Source organism: Nanorana parkeri, unplaced genomic scaffold (assembly GCF_000935625.1).
Source record: "Nanorana parkeri isolate BGI_ZX_2015 unplaced genomic scaffold, ASM93562v1 scaffold633, whole genome shotgun sequence".
NCBI classification, from domain to species: Eukaryota; Metazoa; Chordata; class Amphibia; order Anura; family Dicroglossidae; genus Nanorana; species Nanorana parkeri.
Window position 1 is genome coordinate 813,117 of NW_017306901.1, and position 20,979 is coordinate 834,095.

Sequence of the window (20,979 nt, forward strand, 5' to 3'; positions counted from 1 at the left end):
TATATATATTCTAGATGAATGAGAAACATGTAACAAATATAAAATTGGTATTATCCCAATTTGGATACAAAAGTAAAAATGTACTTTAAGTACAGATGACTTAATTATCATTATTGTTGTAAAGACTGGTAGTGGACCCTCCAGTCTATTGTTTTAGTTGCTTTGTTCTAGAGGGGACCTGCTACCTTTGATGCTTTAGGGCAGTTGGATCATGCCCAATAAACCTAGAGTGTGTGCATGGCGGCCTTAAAAGAGGACTATGGGGTAAGTGTTTTTCCTCATAGTTCTCTTGAGGGTCACGAGAGGACATATACTAGCATCCTCCCGTGACCCAAAGCTCAGTATATTGCGAGCTACAGCATGCGGTATACTGAGACCGCCGCAGAGCCAGCTGGGCCCGCCCCTCCCCCGTCCGTTCCTCCAATCAGCACTGGATGGGAGGGGGGGAATCCCTGCAAGGAGCCGTGACTGGCAGTCACTGTTCTCTGCAGGGAGATGATTGAGAAGGGAGCGATGGTATGTGGTCACTCCCCGATATATCCTCCAAAGGAAAAGTGTTATTTTAGGAAAGAGCCACCCAAAGGACCTTGCTTTTGGGTATTCTATGTATACTAGCTTGCAGTGTCTACTCCAGTAGAAGCTGGAAGGCAGTGAGAACCATTGGAAGTCATGGTCTAAAGCCCATCGTGCTATTTTTTTGTTTTGTTTAGTAGGCGTGCAGGAGGACCTTTTGGGGGCAGTAAACCTTTATGAAATGGAAATTATCCAGTGGCATTCTCATTCTTTCAGTTGATTTTGCAGAGAATGTCCTGAAAATGTTATGGCTCTTTACACCACATCACTACCTCTGAGCCTGGATTGAACAAACCTATGTGCCCCTGGTATTAAACAAAAGACACTGCGCTATGTTCACTCCAACTTTTAAATGTAGTCCATATAGAAATATTCCCAAGAATTATGTGATCCAAAATGAATGTGGTGAAATCCTTGTGTTCACTTTCTTTATATTACATCAGTGAGTGAAATAATCATTGCATATAAAGTTCCACAATCACTCGTGACGTCTGTGCCCCTGGTGCATTGTTTATAACTTTACCAAGTTGTGGTGTTCTTACCACTCTGGAAGTGCAATTCAGTAGCAAAGTATTAAAATCATCTTGCTTTAAATTTTATATTTCAGGAAGGTGTGAAATCTCTCACTTAGTGACATGTCTCCCTTTTGTGAGTAGTGTTCTTCAGATCACCTTGGGTCTGCATGAGGGAATAATCAGAATTCTGAACAATATATAGTCTGGCTCTTGTGCAGATAATCTGTCGTGGGTGTCCTGCAATATTCCAGGAAAGGAGATTAAAGGTGAATTGGACAAAAATGTAAAAAAATACTTAGCTGGGCAATGTCTATTTGTGTGATCTGGATTTATTATTAAAAAGAAGTTTGAGAGTGTAAGACTACTTTAAATAACATTATTTTAAAAATGTTCTTCAGTTTCTTGGGTAACCGGAATAATAAACACATTTGAATTGCTATGGAGAGAATACAGTAAACTCCCCATTATCCAGCATTCAAGCAACTTGCAAAAAAAATGTCCTCCTATTTTTTTGTTTTGTTTGCTGGTGCCTTGATGCACACTAACAAATTGCCAGCCAGTGGCTAGATTCCACGGTTGGCAGCAGAATGTAAACAATGGGGAGCAATAGCCAGCCTGCTATTGGCTATTTAAAATTGCAATAGCTAATAGCAGGTTGGCTATTGTACCCGCCCACTGAGCAGAGGAACAGAATTTGGTATTATACAGAATATACAGTATGTACATTATATATTTTTCATACATATTGTACATACTGTATATTCTGTATAATACCAAATGTTGTGATTTACCAACTTGACGTTGGTGAACAATAAAGTGCATATAAACCCTAAAAAACAACTTCTTCTCTTATTTGCTACCTTTTGTTCGGTTAAAATGCCTGTTGATCATGTAAAAAAAATGATGAGATGTCCTGTGTCATCTCAAACAGCTCTCTTAATTCTTATATTGGACTACATAATGGTTAGCATTTATGATTTGTAGAGAACATAGAATGGGAGTGGATGAGTAAGTAAGGAAAAGACACCTGGGAGGGCTGACACCACAAAAATGCTGTGTGTTGTCAGCACACAACAGGTCATATTTTTCTGCACTTGCAGGGTTTTTAGGGCTTGTTCACACCATACAGTGCGTTCATCTCACTGTCCCGTGGCATGAACGTACTGGACTGCTTAATGAGACCTACCCCACATTCTGGTTAGGGACGGGGCGGGGCTGTGCTATTCATGCACTATTTTTTGCAGTGGCACTGGAATGCAGTGCATTGCGGTACTGCACGTTCTGGTGCTGGCAATCGCACTGCTGACGAGAGGCATGTTTGCGGTACCATTGAAATGAATGGCACTGCCACACCCTCTCTTGTCCCAGGACACAGGGAGGGTCTGATTAAGCGATCCAGTTCGTTAATGCCATAGGGCTGTGAGATGCACACTGGATGGTATGAATAGGCTCTCAAAGGAAACAAAACATGGGAAAATGTGCAGGTATTGCAGAGATGTACTGCACATGTTTTTTTGGCATATGCTTTCAGAGCATAGTATTTTGCTGCTTGTTATAGAAAGTTTCTAATTGTAGGATTATATGATGGGGAAAGGACATGTTACAGACCATTGAAGCTTCTAGTCTACTTCCTTTTTTTACTATAGTTATTGACATGCTATATTAACTACCTATTGTTCTGGTTAATTTACAGCTGTTCTGGATAAGCAATTTCCTGAGAGAAGATTTACTTTCAGTGATTGTTTCATGTCTGCACATTAATAGTTTTAATAATGTGGCATTACTAAAAGGAGTTAGGACATTTTAAGCATAACTAGGCAGTCTAAAGAGCAATGAGTCGTGAAAGTATATTAAGCTGTAGCAACCAATACAATTTTCCTTTTCATCATTTTAGCAAGACGGAAAAGTGAAAGATGATTGGTTGTTTTGAATTATTGCACTTTGTATGTTGCCCTGGTATGTGTATTAGTACATATGTATAAGAATACAGCATCACATCTGTAAATGGAGAAATACAAATCATGGAAATGGATGCTTCCACGTTCGTAATCCATAGGATTTTATCATTTCTAGATGCCTATTTGTGTAATTCAATTACACTGCTTTGTAGACAATAGCTTTATATAGCTATAAAACCAATGTACTCTATAACAGTGGCTTTTTGGTTAGCACTGATGCTTTTTTAGTGCTGCTGTTTTGGCTTAAAGTGTACATAGATCTGCATGACCCCAGATTCCTAATGATGATGGGCTATTTGACCACTGTGCATGTATGGAAGAGCTTGCATCACTGTAATGGACACATCAACTTGCAAGCACCTTTGGGGGTGCATTAGTTTAATTGGTGCTGTACAGTCACTAGTGCATTTTAGAGTATACCTGTAATATACTAGGTAGTGAAGTCCCTCCATTGAGGCAAGTCCAGGTGATCCCTCAATTGGAACCCCGACCGGCTATACAGCAGCTGGGATACCCTGGGGCATCCGCGCTCAACTATATTGCTATGTTGCCTGTGGTTGATTCCAGATGGTCCTCTAGGTGCATGTGTGGTATAGGCCTGTATCAATTATCCAGGGGGAAGGTGTGACCCCCGTCGACCCAACGCTGGCGGTCGACCTTTAGGGGTCCCACCCACCCGGAATTGGTAGCTTGCCCCAACGGGTAGGATTATTACCAGCTATCGATAGGGATAACGCCAATGGAGTTCATTCTTAAACATATGGGTTATGCAGCAACCTTCAGTTCATTCGGCACTGGCAAATCAAAGCTGTTGGGACAGCCCTGTATAATTCTTGCCACTCCCAGTCTGCTCCAGTTTTTTGCTGGTGTCCTTAAGTGATGGACACCTTCTCTCATGCTTGGAGAGGCTGACCAACTCTTCTAACAAGTGTTCCCAAATTCTTCTCACAGTAGCTTTCTGAATCAGTTTTCGCCTTGGCGGATCTACCTGGACTCTGTTGGAAGGAAGGATCGGACCTCCCCGGTAATGTGCTTAGGGCATTAAAAACTGTGATGGGAATATATCCACTGGGAGGGCGGAGACTGAAAGGGGGCATGTCCCTTTTAGGTGACCATCCTACCGAGACAGGCGGTTGTAAGTCAAGGCTTGTCCCTGCTCAGGTACCCAGTTCTGCCTATTCCCTATTTGAAGGGGGGCTTATCACTGCTTCCCCCCCCCCTCTGTTTTTGGATTTGGGCATCCTGGAAAGCAGCATGGTGTCTGTGCAGGCTCCCTCTGCTACTACTAACCATGTGCTCACCATTTTATTTTCCTGCTGCACGCTAAGCTGGCTACACACCCTGCTCTAGCTGCTGCTGTAACTCTGTAGAAGTCCTCCTAAATAAGTCCAGATCTCTGCTGACTGCTGGTCATGGTTACTGCAGCCTACAGTGCCCTTTATTTCCCCTTCAGTGACCCCCTTTGACTTTCCTCTGTTCTTGTGCACTCCCTGAGAAAGAAGATGATGAAGACAAAGGGTCTGCTTCTAGTGCAGTGGATTTGGTCTCCAGTCTGGGTTCCTTTTAAAAGAGTGCCACAGTATGCTAAAAATTTGTCTGTACATGCGCTTTTACAGCTGATGTGGTAGGATGACTGGGATCCACCTGAAAAACAGCCCCTAAACAGTTTGCTCACCAATACCGTCTTGAAGAATGTTTCCTTTAAAGTGCATTTCCACTTTTGCAGCCAAATTGGCATAATACCTGTTTTACATTTGTTACATGTTCCTATTCACATAGCATAAGCAAAAAAAATGCTTATTGCAGTTAAAATTGCTTTTACTTGGGTTAGGCTTTCTTGGCTACGTAAGGGTTAAAATTGCTACTTGCTTCTCCTTTGTAGTGTTAGGAGGTAGCTGACGCTTGTCGCTCGAACATGAACGATTTTTCATTGAATTTTGAGCGATTTGGCCCCAATAGACATTGATAGACTGCCAAAAGAAACTCTACGTAGCGTGACAAAATGTGCATTGTAGCTTAATGTTGCTCAAGTCGATCAGCTCAAATCAGCGCTGGTAAAGCTTGTAGCTCAGTGTAAGTGGGGTCTAAAATCTATGCATTAAAAAAAAAAAACCTGGGCTACCATTGTCAACTTCCTTCTGGCAATGCTAGCTCTTGGCTATTATAACCCACTGGCTTTAAAAGATTGAGTTACTGACCCCTAACAAGTGAGCAGATCAGGGAAGATAAAAAAACATTAGCCATATAATTGTTTAGTGGCTCATGGTATTGGGAAACAAATAGTTTTACAAGACTGCCAGTTTGGAGAATAAGGAAAGGTGCAGTTAAGAAGGGTTTATTTTTAGAGAGCTTTGCTGTTGGTTTCTTTAATTCGTTATCCTCAGTGTAGTATTCAAATATTTCAGCTAAAGCAGAGGTTGGCAAGGAACTGGAATTCTCCATTAGAAGCCTCCTATTTTAGTTTCATGTGGATCACATTATTTTATTATAAACCCCGCTATATACATTCTCCTGAAAACATCTGTTTTCATCATCATCCTTGTGTGCCTTCCTATCTTCTACAAGTTCTAAGTGAGGTTTGTTGTGTAAGCTGTTTTTGTAAGACCTCCCTTAGAGCTGAATTTTGTCCCACAAAAATCAGATGTTGCGAAGTTCAAAGTAAAACTTTTATCTACTGTATGTTCTGTTTTGCTTTCCATTTACTGTGGCTGCATTGGGAACACCTCCTGTTAAGGGCAGTCATGCCATGTGTATCACCATACTATCACATTCTGAAAAAATGTGCCTTTTCCATAGAGATCAGTGAAAGACATTCTCTGGAGAATTCCATTTACTGTCTTGGAAAATTTACTAAAATTATAGATCAGCTTCAATTTTTTAAAAGGCATTCATGTAAAATGTGCCCTGTGTTGGCAACACATGTAGTGGTTTTCGGGCAATTCAAATCATTTACAACAAGCTTTTGATCACTAATACGATTGAAAGTGATTTAAGAGAACAAAGGTAGCCTACCATTAAATAATTTGACCAGCAAACTTCAGTCACTTACATGGATTGAAATACATGTATTACATTGAAATGACAACTGTGATCAAATAGAAAAGAGGAACACCATCAAGTAATCTGATTGGAAGCAATCAGATTGATGCATTTTCTACACTCGGTCAAATAGCAATCAATGGAAAATCGTGAATTTATTCATCTGATTGCTTTTTCAATTTTGATGGAAAAGTGAATTAAAATGAATATGGAACGATAGATTTTACACATGGATGATGAGCTTTTTTCAGTGACCATAGAATCAAGCAAAAGTAGGCATGGAATCTACCACTCAGTTTAATGATACCCTAAAATGATCTAAACTGTTGGTGGAAGGTTGCTTGGACCTGCTTGTCAGATATTTGTGATTAAAAGTTGGCACACCCTGGAAAAAACTCAATGACTCTCGGAAGTCATTTAATAAGGCACTTGTTTAATTTCAAAGAATTTTGATTTGGTTATTCTGATTATGTTTCCTATTTTATTTTTCTGAAGTTTAAAGAAAGGCCATAGTCATCTGTTCAGGTATCCTCTGAACCTTCGACATATAGACTCCAGCAGAATTAGATTTAATTTACTATTTACGTTTTAAAAATGGATGCCGTCTTTGTTGCAATGCATGTAAATGTTTCTTTCAGCGTGTGTATGTTTGTGTGTGGAACTTTTTTTTGAGCTCCTACAGTAAAAAAAAATAAAAAAATTGTCCATCTTTGAACCAGATGTCATTCTCCATACATTTTGGAGTTCAAGACCTTCTCTGTGGTTATGTAGTCTGGCTTACTTGCAGCAGTAGTGAAAAAGAAGAAAGGCTGGACATATGAGAGAAGCCATGATCAACAGGCTAAAAAACCAAATCTTCTTTGGAATCGAGACTTGCTGATGTAGACTGTATTTCACACAGCTACTCAGGGTTATACTTTATCAGATGAGTGAGATTTCACTCCTGAAGCAGGAACTGTCAATTTAATTTAGGATATGCTTATGCATAAGTTTTAGTATTTATTTCTTTATAGATTTTTTCCTTCCTAGCATTCCCTTTGGTTCTGTTTTGTGGTTTTAATTTTTGGGTTGTCATCAGCAGAACAGCTGTTCTCTGCTCCAGTAAGTGGGATTTTGCGTTTGTGTCTTTCAGAATGTGGTCCACCCACTCCTAATGCAAACCAACTGGTGTGATTAAACATGGTCTTTTTTTTTTTTTTCTGTCGGCTTTAGCACACTGTGGCTGCTTAGTGCTTATAATTCTGTAAAAGGCTGAGCTTGGTGTCCCTTCCGGTGACTCATTGGAACTGTGATGTGGCAAAAACAAAGTTTTGTTTGAGGGATGGGGCGGGAGCATTTATGGCTGCACTCTTTGGCTAAGCTTGGATTTTTTTTAATACAAATAAGAATCTTTGCCATTTTTACATGTAAATTAACATGACTAGTTCCTCTTAGACCAGTTTGAGATATGCATGTTGTACGTTTTAAAACTTTTGTTTTCTGTTTAGAATGAGTTTCGGTGGCAGAGGCATAGTCTGAAGCACTATGGCTTGACCACTGCCCCAGTCACCTCAGTACCCCTATTTTGAAAAAGCAGCTTCACATCTAGATCACTTGTATGAGATGAAGTTAAATCAACTGTTTTGTCAAATGCACGTATGAACTTTGAAGCCGACCACTAGGCGGTTTTAAAAAGAAATTTAATTTAGTTATATGTTCTATAAAAACATTTTTTAGGTATGACTATCACCCGAGTTTGTTTTTATCAGCCTCCTAAAACTCCCGGCATATCGTTACTCAGACAGGAAGAGGGAGGGTCAGCATTCTGTTTGGATAATTGTGTCACTCTGACACTGTGGAAATTCGAACAGAAGGTCAAAGGCTGGTGTCAGTGATGGACCAAGTCGTATTGGGAGGTCTATGCTGTCTTGACAGCCTGTGGCTGGGTCACCAGAATAGCTGAACAGAACTATAAAAAGTCTGGCAGGTAGAAGAGTTGCCATATACACTATATTGCCAAAAGTATAGGGATGCCTGCCTTTACACGCACGTGAACTTTAATGGCATCCCAGTCTTCCGTCTGTAGGGTTCAATATTGAGTTGGCCCACCCTTTGCCGCTATAACAGCTTCAACTCTTCTGGAAAGGCTGTCCACAAGGTTTAGGAGTGTCTCTATGGGAATGGGTTTTTTCCAGAAGCACATTTGCGAGGTCAGGTACTGATGTTGGACAAGAAGGCCTGGCTAGCAGTCTCCGCTCTAATTCATTCCCACGGTGTTCTATCGGGTCGAGTTCAGGACTCTGTGCAGGCCAGTCAAGTTCTTCCACCCCAAACTCGCTCATTCATGTCTTTTATGGACTTGCTTTGTGCACTGGTGTTGGAACAGGAAGGGGCCATCCCCAAACTGTTCACACAAAGTTGGGAGCATGACATTGTCCAAAATGTCTTGGTATGCTGATGCCTTAAGAGTTCCCTTTACTGGAACTAAGGGGCCAAGCCCAACCCTTGAAAAACAACCCCAAACAATAATCCCCCCTCCACCAAACTTTACACTTGGCACAATGCAGTCAGGCAAGTACCGTTCTCCTGGCAACTGCCAAACCCAGACACATCCATCAGATTGCCAGACAGAGAAGCGTGATTCGTCACTCCAGAGAACACGTCTCCACTTCTCGAGTCCAGTGGCGGCGTGCTTTACACCGCTGTATCCGACGCATTGCACTTGGTGATGTAAGGCTTGGATGCAGCTGCTCGGCCATGGAAACCCATTCCCTGAACTCCCTACCCACTGTTATTGTGCCAATCTTGGTTTGTAGCTATTGACTCTGCAGACAGTTGGCGACTTCTGCGCACTGTGTGCTTCACCATGCGCTGACCCCGCTCTGTCATTTTATGTGGCCTACCACTTCGTGGCTTAGTTGCTGTTGTTCCCAGGTGCTTCCACTTTGTTATAATACAACTAACAGTTGATTGCAGAATATTTAGTAGCAAGGACATTTCACGGATGGACTTATTGCACAGGTGGCAACCTATCACAGTACCACACTTGATTTCACTGAGCTCCTGAGAGGGACCCATTCTTTCACAAATGTTTGTAGAAGCAGTCTGCATGACTGGGTGCTTGATTTTATACACCTGAGGCCATGGAGGTGATTGGAACAACTGAATCCAATGATTTGGAGGGGTGTCCCAATACTTTTGGCAATATAGTGTATATTTCAACTAGTTTCCATGGAATTCAGATTTTTATTAGATATTGTAGGAAAGGATTATAACCCCTCGTAGGTTCTAATGCAGGTCATTTTATATAATTTATATCAATGCTGGATGGTTTCAATTGGTCTTTTTTTTTTTTTTTTTTTTTTTTTTTTTTTTATTTTTATTTTTAAATTGGGGGGGGGGGGGACTTAATTTTTTTTTTCCTTTTTTTTTTTTCCCACTAAACTTTATTGCTATCACATACGGGGGCTAATAAAACCCCCTTATGTGATAGCAAAATATGTGACAGGTCCTCTTTATGGAGACAAAGATGCAATTATTGGACAAGTTTCCAGTGGAAGGAGGTCAAAAAGATCCAAAGCAGAGAATCATTCCATTTTTACCGGGTATGCGTTTCTCATATGTTTTTCCTCTGATATTGTATGATTATGTTTTGAGACGCATCACAATGGTACCTGACGTTTATGGTTACTGCAGTATAAGAGAGAAACCAAAGCTTTTATTCATTAGTACATCTACCAAGGCAGAGCCAAATGCATTGGTTAGGCATGCTGCCTGTATCAACCAATCAAGTGTTTGCTTAGAGTTTTTCTGAATTAGTTAAAAGAATGTACTTGGCGCCATGGGTAACTTCTCTGGTCCCTCCTGCCTTAAAGGGTAAGTTCACTTTCCCAAGTAATTTGCTAAGAAGCACTTCCCATTGGTCACTGACTGAGTGCTCCAAATTTGCAAGTGGAATTCAAAAATCCATAGAGCAGGGCTGCACTGGCGGCAGTGCAGGGCAGAAGGGAAGCACCGTTCGCCGAAAGGTAAGTAGAGGGGCCCAGATTTGAGCAGGTAATTCCATTTTCCCAAAATATACCTATGTTTTCACTGTGGTTACAGCAGTAGAGAAAGGGGGTCCTGGAAATAATATTAACAACAAACAGGATGATGTATTCTGGAAATACATTTCCAAACTGCTGTATGTTAAGCTGTGAAAATTGAGCTGGCAACAGATAGATGATACTAAATCCAAATTTTACAGAAAATAGTGATTTATTTTTAATTGTGTTTTTTTTTTTTTTTTTTTAATAAATTGTGTCTTCCTAGAATAAGACCTACTTTAAAAAATTAAATTGTAAAATAACATCTAAGCTAATTAATACATTTTAAAATATCCTTTAAGCAAATTAAGTGTAACAATCATTTTAATAAAGGTCATTTTTCATTTCAATACCACTGCTTCGTAAAAGCAGAGACTGAATTGAATGAAGATGAACCAGATGCGTTATATCTCTGTTTCCGGATATTAAAGCCTGCTTGCTAACGTGCCTGTTTCTAATAAAATACATATTATGGACAGGAATAGCCTGGTGGGCAAAATGAAATATAATGTTATGATTTATAATGATGTATCTTGAATTAGTAGTTGTTGTTATGACTGTGCATGGAGAGAATTTTAAGTCAACTGCCCAGCATAAATTTTATCATTGTCCGAAAGATATGTGATTTATTGATTGAGTGGGTCATAATGTAATGTCTCCAGCATTTTTTATTACATCGGTTTTATTTAAAGGGACACTAAACCAGAGTTAAAGTGCACCTTTACCCATATCTTTAAAATCGCAACAAACACACCGTTTAAAAATGTTTAGTATTGCCAATCTACAAACACATACTTCTAGATATTGCAGGCTTTGTACTCTTTGCATACCTTATTTCTCTTTTCTTCCCCACTCTTCGGACAGTGGCCATGTTAACTAAGGGCAGATTACTAGCTTTCCTTTTACTTCTTGAAAATTGGCACATGTGACATAATCTCAGGGGAGGAAAACACCTTTCACTGAGATGAGATTTACCAGCAATGCTCTGCTGATGACTAGGCAATTCCAGTGTGCAATGCCTTGGCAAACTGAAGTCATTTTTCCCTTTCAAAGCAGGAAGTGAATGCTCTGCAAGTGTAAGTATTTCAAAATCACAGCATTTAACACCTGACATGTCTATGTTATTATTAATCATTATATAGAGGAAGGCATTGGTAGAATTAAATTGTTGAGTGTACATGTCCGTTTTAAATCTTAAAAATGCTTTTAGGTACCTATGAATGAAAATGTATCTTATTTACAAATGTTCTTCCTTCTGGAGGGTGGCTACTTTGGTTCATCATGGTTCCTGTGTGTTGTAAAGTAGCCACCACTCCAAGCTCACTCTCCTGATGGACTACAATCTCAGGTTTAGTTTACTAATTTGTATTAAGATTATAGTCTATCACCGGAGCAAGCTTGGACTGGTGGCTACTTTACAACACACAGGGATTATGTAATGGGGAGCAAAAGTAGCCACCCTCCACAAGAAAGGACAGTGTCGGCACAAATTCAGAGATGATTTGAGGATCTACAGGTGAGTGATACACAAATAAAATAAATGTTGTACATAGGTAAGGTACTTAAATGCATTTTTAAAATGTAACTCATGAGTTTAGTGTCACTTTAAGTACCACTGTTTGTGCAATTCAGTGATTTCCTGTTACATCTACAGTGGAGTCAACTGTAAACCTCACCCAAATTTGTAAGTCCCTTCACATCTTTTAGATCACTGATCACACATTTGGAGAAAAAAAAACCCAGCCCAGATTTTTTTCTCAAGCGATGACCGTTTTGAGGTTTTAAAACTTGAACATGAATGGGAAGTTTATTTCTTTTGGCTGAGCACCCAAGAGGAGTTAAAATGTTCGATCATAGCTTAGCCTTAGTTGCACAGAAGATGGCATGCAGCACTATTGCAATACAGAGCTATATTCCTTCCAGCTGAAAACTAGTAAAGCAGCCTGTGGAAAATACAAGTGCGTACATGCAGAATAAGGGCTAAGAGGTGTCTTTTTCAAAGGACAACAGCCGGCAGTGCCAAGACCCATTTCACAGGCTTCCTTGCAGCAGAAAAAGACTAGCGAATACAAGGGCCAAACAAATGTATTAGTGTATTTATAGCCAAACATTGAGTTGGAAAGGCTCCATTCACATGGGCATCTGGGGGCAGTTCCGCCACAGTTTGCATGTAACCACTCAGATTAGTGATTACATGTGAATAAAGTCTCTGACCAAACCTGGACGCAGACATTTTGTGTCTATGGTTGGTGTTTCTGCAGAGTTTTTGGATGCACATGCAGCCATAGCACAGAATACAGCTGCATCCAGAGGTGGCATTTAGCCACATTGGTCTGATGTGATGCCGTTCATTTTGATGCACCTTACTGCTGGTTATGTGCAAGGAGCACCAACACACTAAGGTTCATTGTGATGCTTTTCTGCCAAAAATGCTGCATGCACAATTTTTAGTCTGTTGGGCAGCCTGTTCAATTGCATGGGCTTCCCTAACGTAAAGCACGCTAACGGACGTGCATTTAAAGCAGCAGTCTAGGCTAGTGTGAATAGGCTTTTAGAGAAAGGGCTCTTTTAAAACATTTTCTAAAGTATTAAGCTAAACAATTATATCTAGAAATAGGAACAGCTGGGATCTTTTTCTTTTTAAATTCTTAAAGTATATCTAAAGCAAAAACTATATTCACCGTTCATCCATAACATTATGACCACTGAGAGGTGAAGTGAATAACATTGATTTTCTTGTTACAATGGCACCTGTAAGTGGGTTGGAAGCTGCAAGTTGGGCTGCAAGTAAACATTTTGTCCCTGAAGTTGATGTGTTGGAAACAGAAAAAGTGGGCAAGCGTAAGGATTTAAGTGACTTTGAGAAGAGCCCAGTTGTGATGGCTAGGTGACTGGGCCAGAGCAACTTCAAAATTGCAGCTCATGTGGGCTCTTATCGGTCTGTGGCCAGGACCTACCAGAAGTGGCCCAAGGAAGGAAAACCGGTGACCAGGTCATGGGCGGCCAAGGCTCATTGATGCACATGGGGAGAGAAGGCTGGCCCATATAGTCCAATCCAGTAGAAGAGCTCCTGTAGCTGAGATTGCAGAAAAGGGTAATGCTGGTTCCTATAGAAAGGTGTCTGAACACACAGTGCATGCTGACCCATGTTCACCGCCAAAAAATGCCTACAGTGGGCATGTGAGCATAAGAACTGGACCATGGAAATGGAAGGTGGCCTGGTCTGATTAACTTTTCTTTTAGAGTTTATTGATGACTGGATTTGTGTGTGTAGCTTTCCTGGGGAAGAGAGTGCACCCTGGTGCCATATCGGAAGAAGGCAAGCTGGCGGAGGCAGTATGATGCTTTGGGCTAACGTTGAATCCTGCCATTCATATGGTTATTACTAGGACTGCAACGAATAATTATTTTCATAATTATTCGTTGGCCGATTTATTTTTTCTAATAAAAAAATGTAAACATCATCCTTAATTTAATTTAAAATACACAAATGCAGTGTTACAAACGTAAAGTTTACTTCAGAATAAAACTGCATGCACAATATGCAGTTTTGTTAATATACCTTTTATTAACAGTTTAGCTTTTCATGCTTGTTCCATTATTAGTTGAGAAACATGAAGGTGATAGAGACATTGAACAAACCATGTGATTTTGTACTCTCATTTTGTAAGACACCCTTAAGGGCCTGTTTGACGCTGCTGGGGTGGGCACCATGCAATTAACACATGCTATCGCGCAACACACCTACCATGTGTTAGTGTGGCCTGTGTGTTGCCATTCATTTGAATGGGCCCTTAATGTTTCTTTGCAGGCACCCTGTAATTTTATTTTACTGTAAACACACTACATGTACATTTTTGCCCTGTGGGAGTGCCATTTTGGACAGTGAACGCAACCTCCTGTGTTAGTATATCTGCTTCATATACATAAAGCCATTACCGCATTTAAATTAGCAGCAGTAATGAATATACTTATGTCAGTCTTCAGCATGCCTTGAGCAAGTTCAGCACAAACTATTGTGACTGTTCTACATCTGTAGAAAACTCCTGGAAGTATTTAAGCACTACAAGGCCTTGTCAGCAGTTTTAAGTTCTGCAAAATAAAGGCTCCGGAAATAAAGCAGTGAACTGTTTTTGTGCCAGATTTGAAAATTTTTTGGTTTGGAATTGCATCTTGGTCCAGATTCATTGTGTATACACACACACACACACACACACACTGTGTGTGTAATTATGCAAACATGGTTTGGATTGATTCACTGATCTGTAATGTCTTGGAAGATTTTCATTATTTAAAGTTGCAGTATGTCCTGTAGTGATTTCCAACTACATTGACTGTTGGTTATGGCTTCAATACCTGGAACTTCTTTTTCACTGCACCACATGGCATTGCAACAGAATGATCTACCCTTCTGACAAGTCAGAAGAAGAGTTTAAACTGCTCACCTCTTCCTCTCATTTACTGTTGCTTTCCTGTCCCTAACATTTTGGGCATTTGGGTAGGATCAGGAAAAAACTGCTACAGTGGAGGGAATTCATAGTTACATAGTTACATAGTATTTGAGGTTGAATAAAGACATTAGTCCATCAAGTCCAACCTATTAGGATCTCATTCTAGGAGTACCTGTACCCCTGTATATTACGGTCCCTTAAGAAATCGTCCAAAAGTTTCTTGAACAATTCCACATTCTTTGCTGAAATCACTGTCTGTGGCAGTGAGTTCCAGACCCTAAATGATCTTACTGTGAAGAACCCCCTTCGCCCCTTGTGCTGGAATTTTTTTTCCACCAATTTTAGGTGGTGGCCTCTAGTTTTTGTAATGGAGTTAATTTTAAACAGTTTATCGCTAATGTTGCTGCCACCATTGAACATTTTGTACATGGAGATCATATCCCCCCTTAATCTCCTCACCTCCAATGTGAACATGTTTAAATTTAGTAGCCTTGTCTCGTAGCTCTGGTCCTCCATACCCCTAATTAGTTTGGTTGCCCTCCGCTGGACTTTTTCCAACTCAAGGACATCTTTTCTTAGTACTGGTGACCAGAACTGGACCGCGTACTCCAGATGAGGTCGAACCAATGATCTATAAAGTGGCAAAATTATAGACTTGTCCCTGCAATACATCTCCTTTTTAATACAGGACAAGACCCTGCTAGCTTTGTTTACAGCAGCCTGGCACTGCAAACTACCTTTCAAATTCTCTAGAAGAGATCACCAAAGAAGCATACTGTGACTCTTATTTTCATACAGTCTCCTTCCTTACAAGTATCTATTAAGAGGGGTCAGACAGTGGAAACAGGAGGAGGCGACCAATAAAAGGTTGGCAAGTGCTGAATCTACTAACTTTTAGACCCAAGTCCTAGACAGGGCAGTATCAACTACAGAAGGCTCCTTTTTGTTTCGGTTTCTTTGGATCTTCCTGTCAGTTGGGGTGCCTCATGAGTTGGGAATCCCTACAAAATGGTGGTAAAGATGTAAAGTACAAAATGGTGAATGAACATTGTGTATCTAGATCCGGAATGATATCCACTCAATAACCTTAATAAGCATATGAAGGTGCAACGGCCATAGTGTACAGTAAGGCAGATGGTGACAAGAGTGCAAAGTCCTATAAAAAGTAGAGGTGCACCGAAATGAAAATTTTAAAAACGAAACCAAAATGAAAAAAGTCGAACCGAAAATGTTTGTTTTTTTATAAACGTTTACATTTTTCATACTTATTTTTACTAGATATTTTTATTTTTTACTTTACTTTTAGGGGCTTCGGGGAAATATTAGGGTTCTAAACAGACAGACCCCTGATACTTCCCTTTTAAAATAGAAAAAGAGATTGAGAACACAGATCCCTCAATCCCTTTTTCTGCAGCCCCTGTTATAAATGAACAGGAATCATCTATACTGAGTGTTCCTGTTCATTCATAACATAAGGGCAGAGTATGTTTACTATAACCACAATTATGAATGAACAGGAGGTGATGTAGATCACTCCCATGCATTCATAATTGAGGATATAGTAAACATATCACTCATTGCTGTGTGTTTGTACTCGCTCTTCTTCCTGACACGCTGTCACAGGAGGCTGAGTGGGTGGAGGGGGGGTGGGGGAGCTTGATCTGACAGCTGATCTGTGATGGGAGGCTGAGCGGTGCAGGGAGGAGAGACGCCAGCCGCTCATAGCACTTTCCTCCAGCAGTGCTGGGCCGCATGTGACAGTTTCTCTCCTCCCCGCTAGGGCACATAGCAGCGCCCAACGGGGAGGAGAGAAAGCAGGGATGCACAGCTATATCGGCAGAAAAATTGCACTTCTGCATTTTGCCAAAAGTGCCATTTTCGGCTGATATGTTTTGGTGGCTGATATATCGGTGCATCCCTAATAAAAAGCCAATGTTTTGGGGCCAATTTTGGTAGTTTTCTGCGATTTCGCGGGCACGCACAATTTTGAAGCTTGACATGTTTGGTGTCTATTTACCCGACGTGACCCCATCTTTTATATTTTACCAAACAATTGGGGTGATAATAAATGTTTCATAACATTTCATAGGGAAACAAGTTTTTTTTCACAATTTAGGGAATTTTTTTGTTGTATAGTAAAAAATAAAAACCCCGGTGGTGATTAAATACCACCAAAAGAAAGCTCTATCCGTTCCCATAAAATGGTATAAAATTCATTTTAGTACAGCGTTGCATGACTGAATAAACGCCAGTCAAAGTACCGCAGTGATGAATACTGAAAAATGGTCTGGCCAGGAAGGGGGTTTAACACCCTGCCCTTCAAGTGGTTAAGCTGCAGCTTCCTCCCTTCCTGTTGTGTACCCAGGACAGGAAGTGAAAAAATTAAAAAATCTTCCTAATGGGAGACAAGAAAGAGGGGTTTTACCATCCCCTAATATATTGAAAATGAGAAACATGTATATTAGACATGTGCCACGTATCATTGTTTTCACAATGGTCCAGGGCAAGTAAAGAGAAGGGAATGAATGCATCCTAAAACATGGTTGGGAAGGGTAGTTGCATATTCCAAATACAATAGAAAAACAAAACTTGCAATGTACCTACTTGCCTATTATTTATTATTATTATTTATTATTATTATTATTATTATTATTATTATGCATGTTATAGGCTATTTTTGAGATGGTAGATTTGTGTAACCAAATGCTGCATACAATATGCATTACTGCTGCTGTTTGGTTTTACTCTGAAGAATGAAGACTCTGATGTTCCGTTATTGGCATCATTCATTTTGGATGGCTTTCATTTCTCAGCCTCACCCCTGGCACTGCCACAACATGAAGTGACCGCCTGGCTGGCTTTATGAATGATGAATAATTCTCTTAGAAGGCATACAGTACTAGCCTTGCTATTCCCATGTCCTAAAGGCACCTTTCATTTCAGAAGCCAAATAAAGTGAAACATTGCTTGTATAGTGCAGCCTGTTTTTAAAATGGTAGTTCCATGAATATATATATATATATTCAACTCGGGACACACATTTTCTTAACCGTTAGTCGGACTACCCCCGCACAGCAAGAGTTGGTTAATGCAGGTCTACAATCTTGTCCCTAATGTCCTTTGACAGTCTTCGGTCTTGCCCATGGTGGTAAGGTTTGAATGGAAGAAAGATTCTGTGGACAGGTGCCTTTTATATACATAACGAGTTGTTGTTAGGGGCACCTTCTTAAATTGACAGGACTAATCTGTGTCCCACATAGCCAGTCTGTGGGAGCCAGAATTATTGTTGGTTGGTAGGGGGATCAAATACTTTTTTTTTTCTGGATTTTTGGTTGATATTCTTTCTCGATCATTTTTAAAATACACCTATGATAACATTATAGACCATTCATTTCTTTGTAAATGGGAAAACTTACTAAATCTGCAGGGAATCAAATAATAATTTTCCTCATTGTACCTACTGTAGCTAGTGTGTGGCTAACCATCACCTGACCATTAAATGTAGATCTTACTAGCTTTCAGTGAACCTACCTCTTTTATCGTCCATGGAGGACACAGGAGAATTAGTAATCCTAGATAACTGGGTTTTCAGCTGCCTTCTGGTGGTGGACACTGGCAAGCAGAAAACCTTTGAAGGCCAGCCTCCATATACCTCCACCCACAGCCATGCTGCTAGTGTTGTAGGAGGCAGGGCACTGTTTCCTTTCTATTAACAGACGTCCTTTTCCCCCCTTCATTCAAGATACGTAAACACTGCATGAGCTAGTCTCTCCACACATTCCAGTTTGGAATTGCTCCATTTGAAGGATTCTCATATACTTCTGTTAGTGAAGGCGTTTTTACCCTTCTTTTATACCTAGCTGTTTTCTTCTAGGGTCCTGTTTTTACTATTTGGTTCCTAGTCGTAGGGGTATCTCTGGCTGTGTCACTTCTGTCACCTGGCTCCCTGTCACACCTCTCAGGCTATGTTTTGCCTCTTGCTGGAGGAGTTTGGATATTAGTCTTGTCTCTGGGTGCTGTTTGTCTTGCATGTCAGCTCGTACACCTTTATACTATTCACACGCTTTTCTTCATAACTTAGTTCTGTTTAAGATGCTTGTACCCAACCTTTACCCCTTGTGAGAATTGTGTACTCCTATGGTAAGTCTACATTTTTCAGCACCTGTTGCTTGATTTGTACATTCTCCTACCTGGAAAAATCTCAGTCTTTTTAGGGATTCTTTCTTCTAGAGTTCCTTTTATATCAAAATTGGAAGGCCTTCTTGTCTTTCTCCCTTAAACCTTCTTTGCTTCAATGGATGGTCTCTTTATGGGTCACATCTGTTTTGCCCATTATGTCCTACCTCTCACTGAGGACTCCGTGCTGTCTGCACGTTAAATGAAGGTGTCAGGCGAAGCGCCTGGTTTTCACAAGTGTACCCTGCAAGGGTTGATGGGCTGCGCTGCTGACATCTGGACTACTCTGGGTTGCTGTAAATCAACTAGAGTGAACAGGGGCAGGATTGCTGGATGTTTACTAGAGTGCACAGGGAGCACACAGAAGCCAATTGAGTTGCAGGAGAGCATAGATCACTGAAGTTTCTTGGCCTGGGCCTTGGAATACACCATCGCTTAGGAAAGAAATGCGAGTCTGAGCACAGCTTAAAGTAGAATTAGTCTTAATTTTTTTTGCATATATCTACTGTAGATATATGCCACGACATAAGAATGGCCGCGTAGGAGGATGATGTGGGTGGGCGCATGCGCAGTACATGTCACCGGCAGGGAGAGGTGGAGAGAGACTGTCTCAGTGAATGCACTCAGCCGGGAGCGTGTACGTCGGCTGACTCCGTGGGACACAGTCTTCGCTGAATCAGAGACCAGCACCAGCGATGTAGGGACTGCTGGAAACTGGTGAAAGGAAGATGATGATCGCAGCCAGAGGCATCACACAAGGTAAGCATTAAAAGCAGAATTACAATGGAAAGAAAAAAAAAACGTGACTTTAATGTCACTTTGAATACAAAGGTGAATTGGGAGACTTGGCAGGAACTAGTTATGAAGCAACCTATATTAACATCAGGTGAGGTGTGGCTACTCCTAAAGCAGCCAGACCAGCACAGCAAATAAGGCAGGAAGAGAGAGAACACTTGTAGGACCCGCAGCAGAGCAGTCGATCATGCTAGTGGAACCAGAGCTAAGATGGCCACATATGTTTGTAGAACTGAACTGTGATACTTTTTGACCTCAGGATTTCTATGTAGGCCCTTGGCTTGTTTTCTCTAGCCTTATATTATGGTATTAATCTCTGTGGCTATTCTTTTTCCTGAAGATTCCCTGTTAATGTTCTGTTGGCCACCCTGAAGTGGTATTGCTTTTGAACCTCCAAGTTGATTGATTACTACTTCTCTATCCCTCCATGGACTATAAAGAAAAAACAATTTTCTTGGTTGAAAACCTTTTGTGAAAAACGTATTGCTTCCCACCCTCCCCGGGAAGCATTCTCCATCTTTGCGATTTGTTCCGTATCTATATACAGTGTATATACATTTCTGTATGAGTGTGTGTATGTATGTCTACCTCAGTGGCTCCCAAGGCCCAGAATAAAAGGCAAGTAAGCTTTCCTGGAGCTACATTATTAGATAGGATAAAAAAACTAGAAGACCAGCAAGCTATGCTGCAACTATGTGCTAAAGAACTGGGACTGGAAAAGCAAAGTGTTACCTCCAACTTTAAAACACAGCCCCTTTTATATATCTAGGCAAATATAACCATTGATCTCTCTTTGCCTCTGCTCTAAAAGCGTTAATTTATGGGCCAAGCCAGCTCAAGGTTATGTTGTTTTTTTTTGTCTTTTTTAAATTTAAGCCATAACCAACAACACTACCCCCTCCAAAAATAAATATATTATATACGTGGCATTTTCTTATTTTCTAACATTAGGTCTGTTTTGATGTGTATGTGTGGATATAATGGTCGTGCTTTACAGTGACCTTCCTTTCTGCCTATAAATGCCGTGAAGGCAGATGAGCTAAAAAGTTGAATGTAAAGGACAAGGCAGTAGGGTTTAGTTCATGCTCACTTACTGAAATCTCTCTGGGCTTTTTGAGGGTTGCATCTAATAAAGGAATCTCTTGCAGAATGTGCTGGCTACTTCTGCCAGGACCAGGAATACCACAAGACCACAGAAAAGTTCTGAAAAATTGACGTCTACAATTTATACATTTCTTTGAACTACTTTACATTTTTGTTGGCATTGTTGTTCAGTTATCACCAATGAAATATCTGTTCTGTAGGTCAATTTATTCCGATCTTCATTCGTAATTTTTCCATTTTTTTTGTAGCACACAGAATCTAACACAAGATGTTTTAGGTAGCATGCATAAAGTAGAGAGTGCTG

General features: G+C 40.5%; 1 protein-coding gene across 2 annotated transcripts in view; it reads left to right on the top strand.

The window, feature by feature from the left end:
• The window catches only part of SH3PXD2B (SH3 and PX domains 2B), a 128,829-nt gene that overhangs the window by 45,970 nt on the left and 61,880 nt on the right, over positions 1-20,979 (top strand). For both annotated transcript variants that reach the window (XM_018563117.1, XM_018563118.1), the window contains exon 3: positions 9,594-9,669. In XM_018563117.1, coding sequence (XP_018418619.1) covers positions 9,594-9,669 — 76 coding nt within the window. The remainder of the gene's footprint in view (positions 1-9,593; positions 9,670-20,979) is intronic.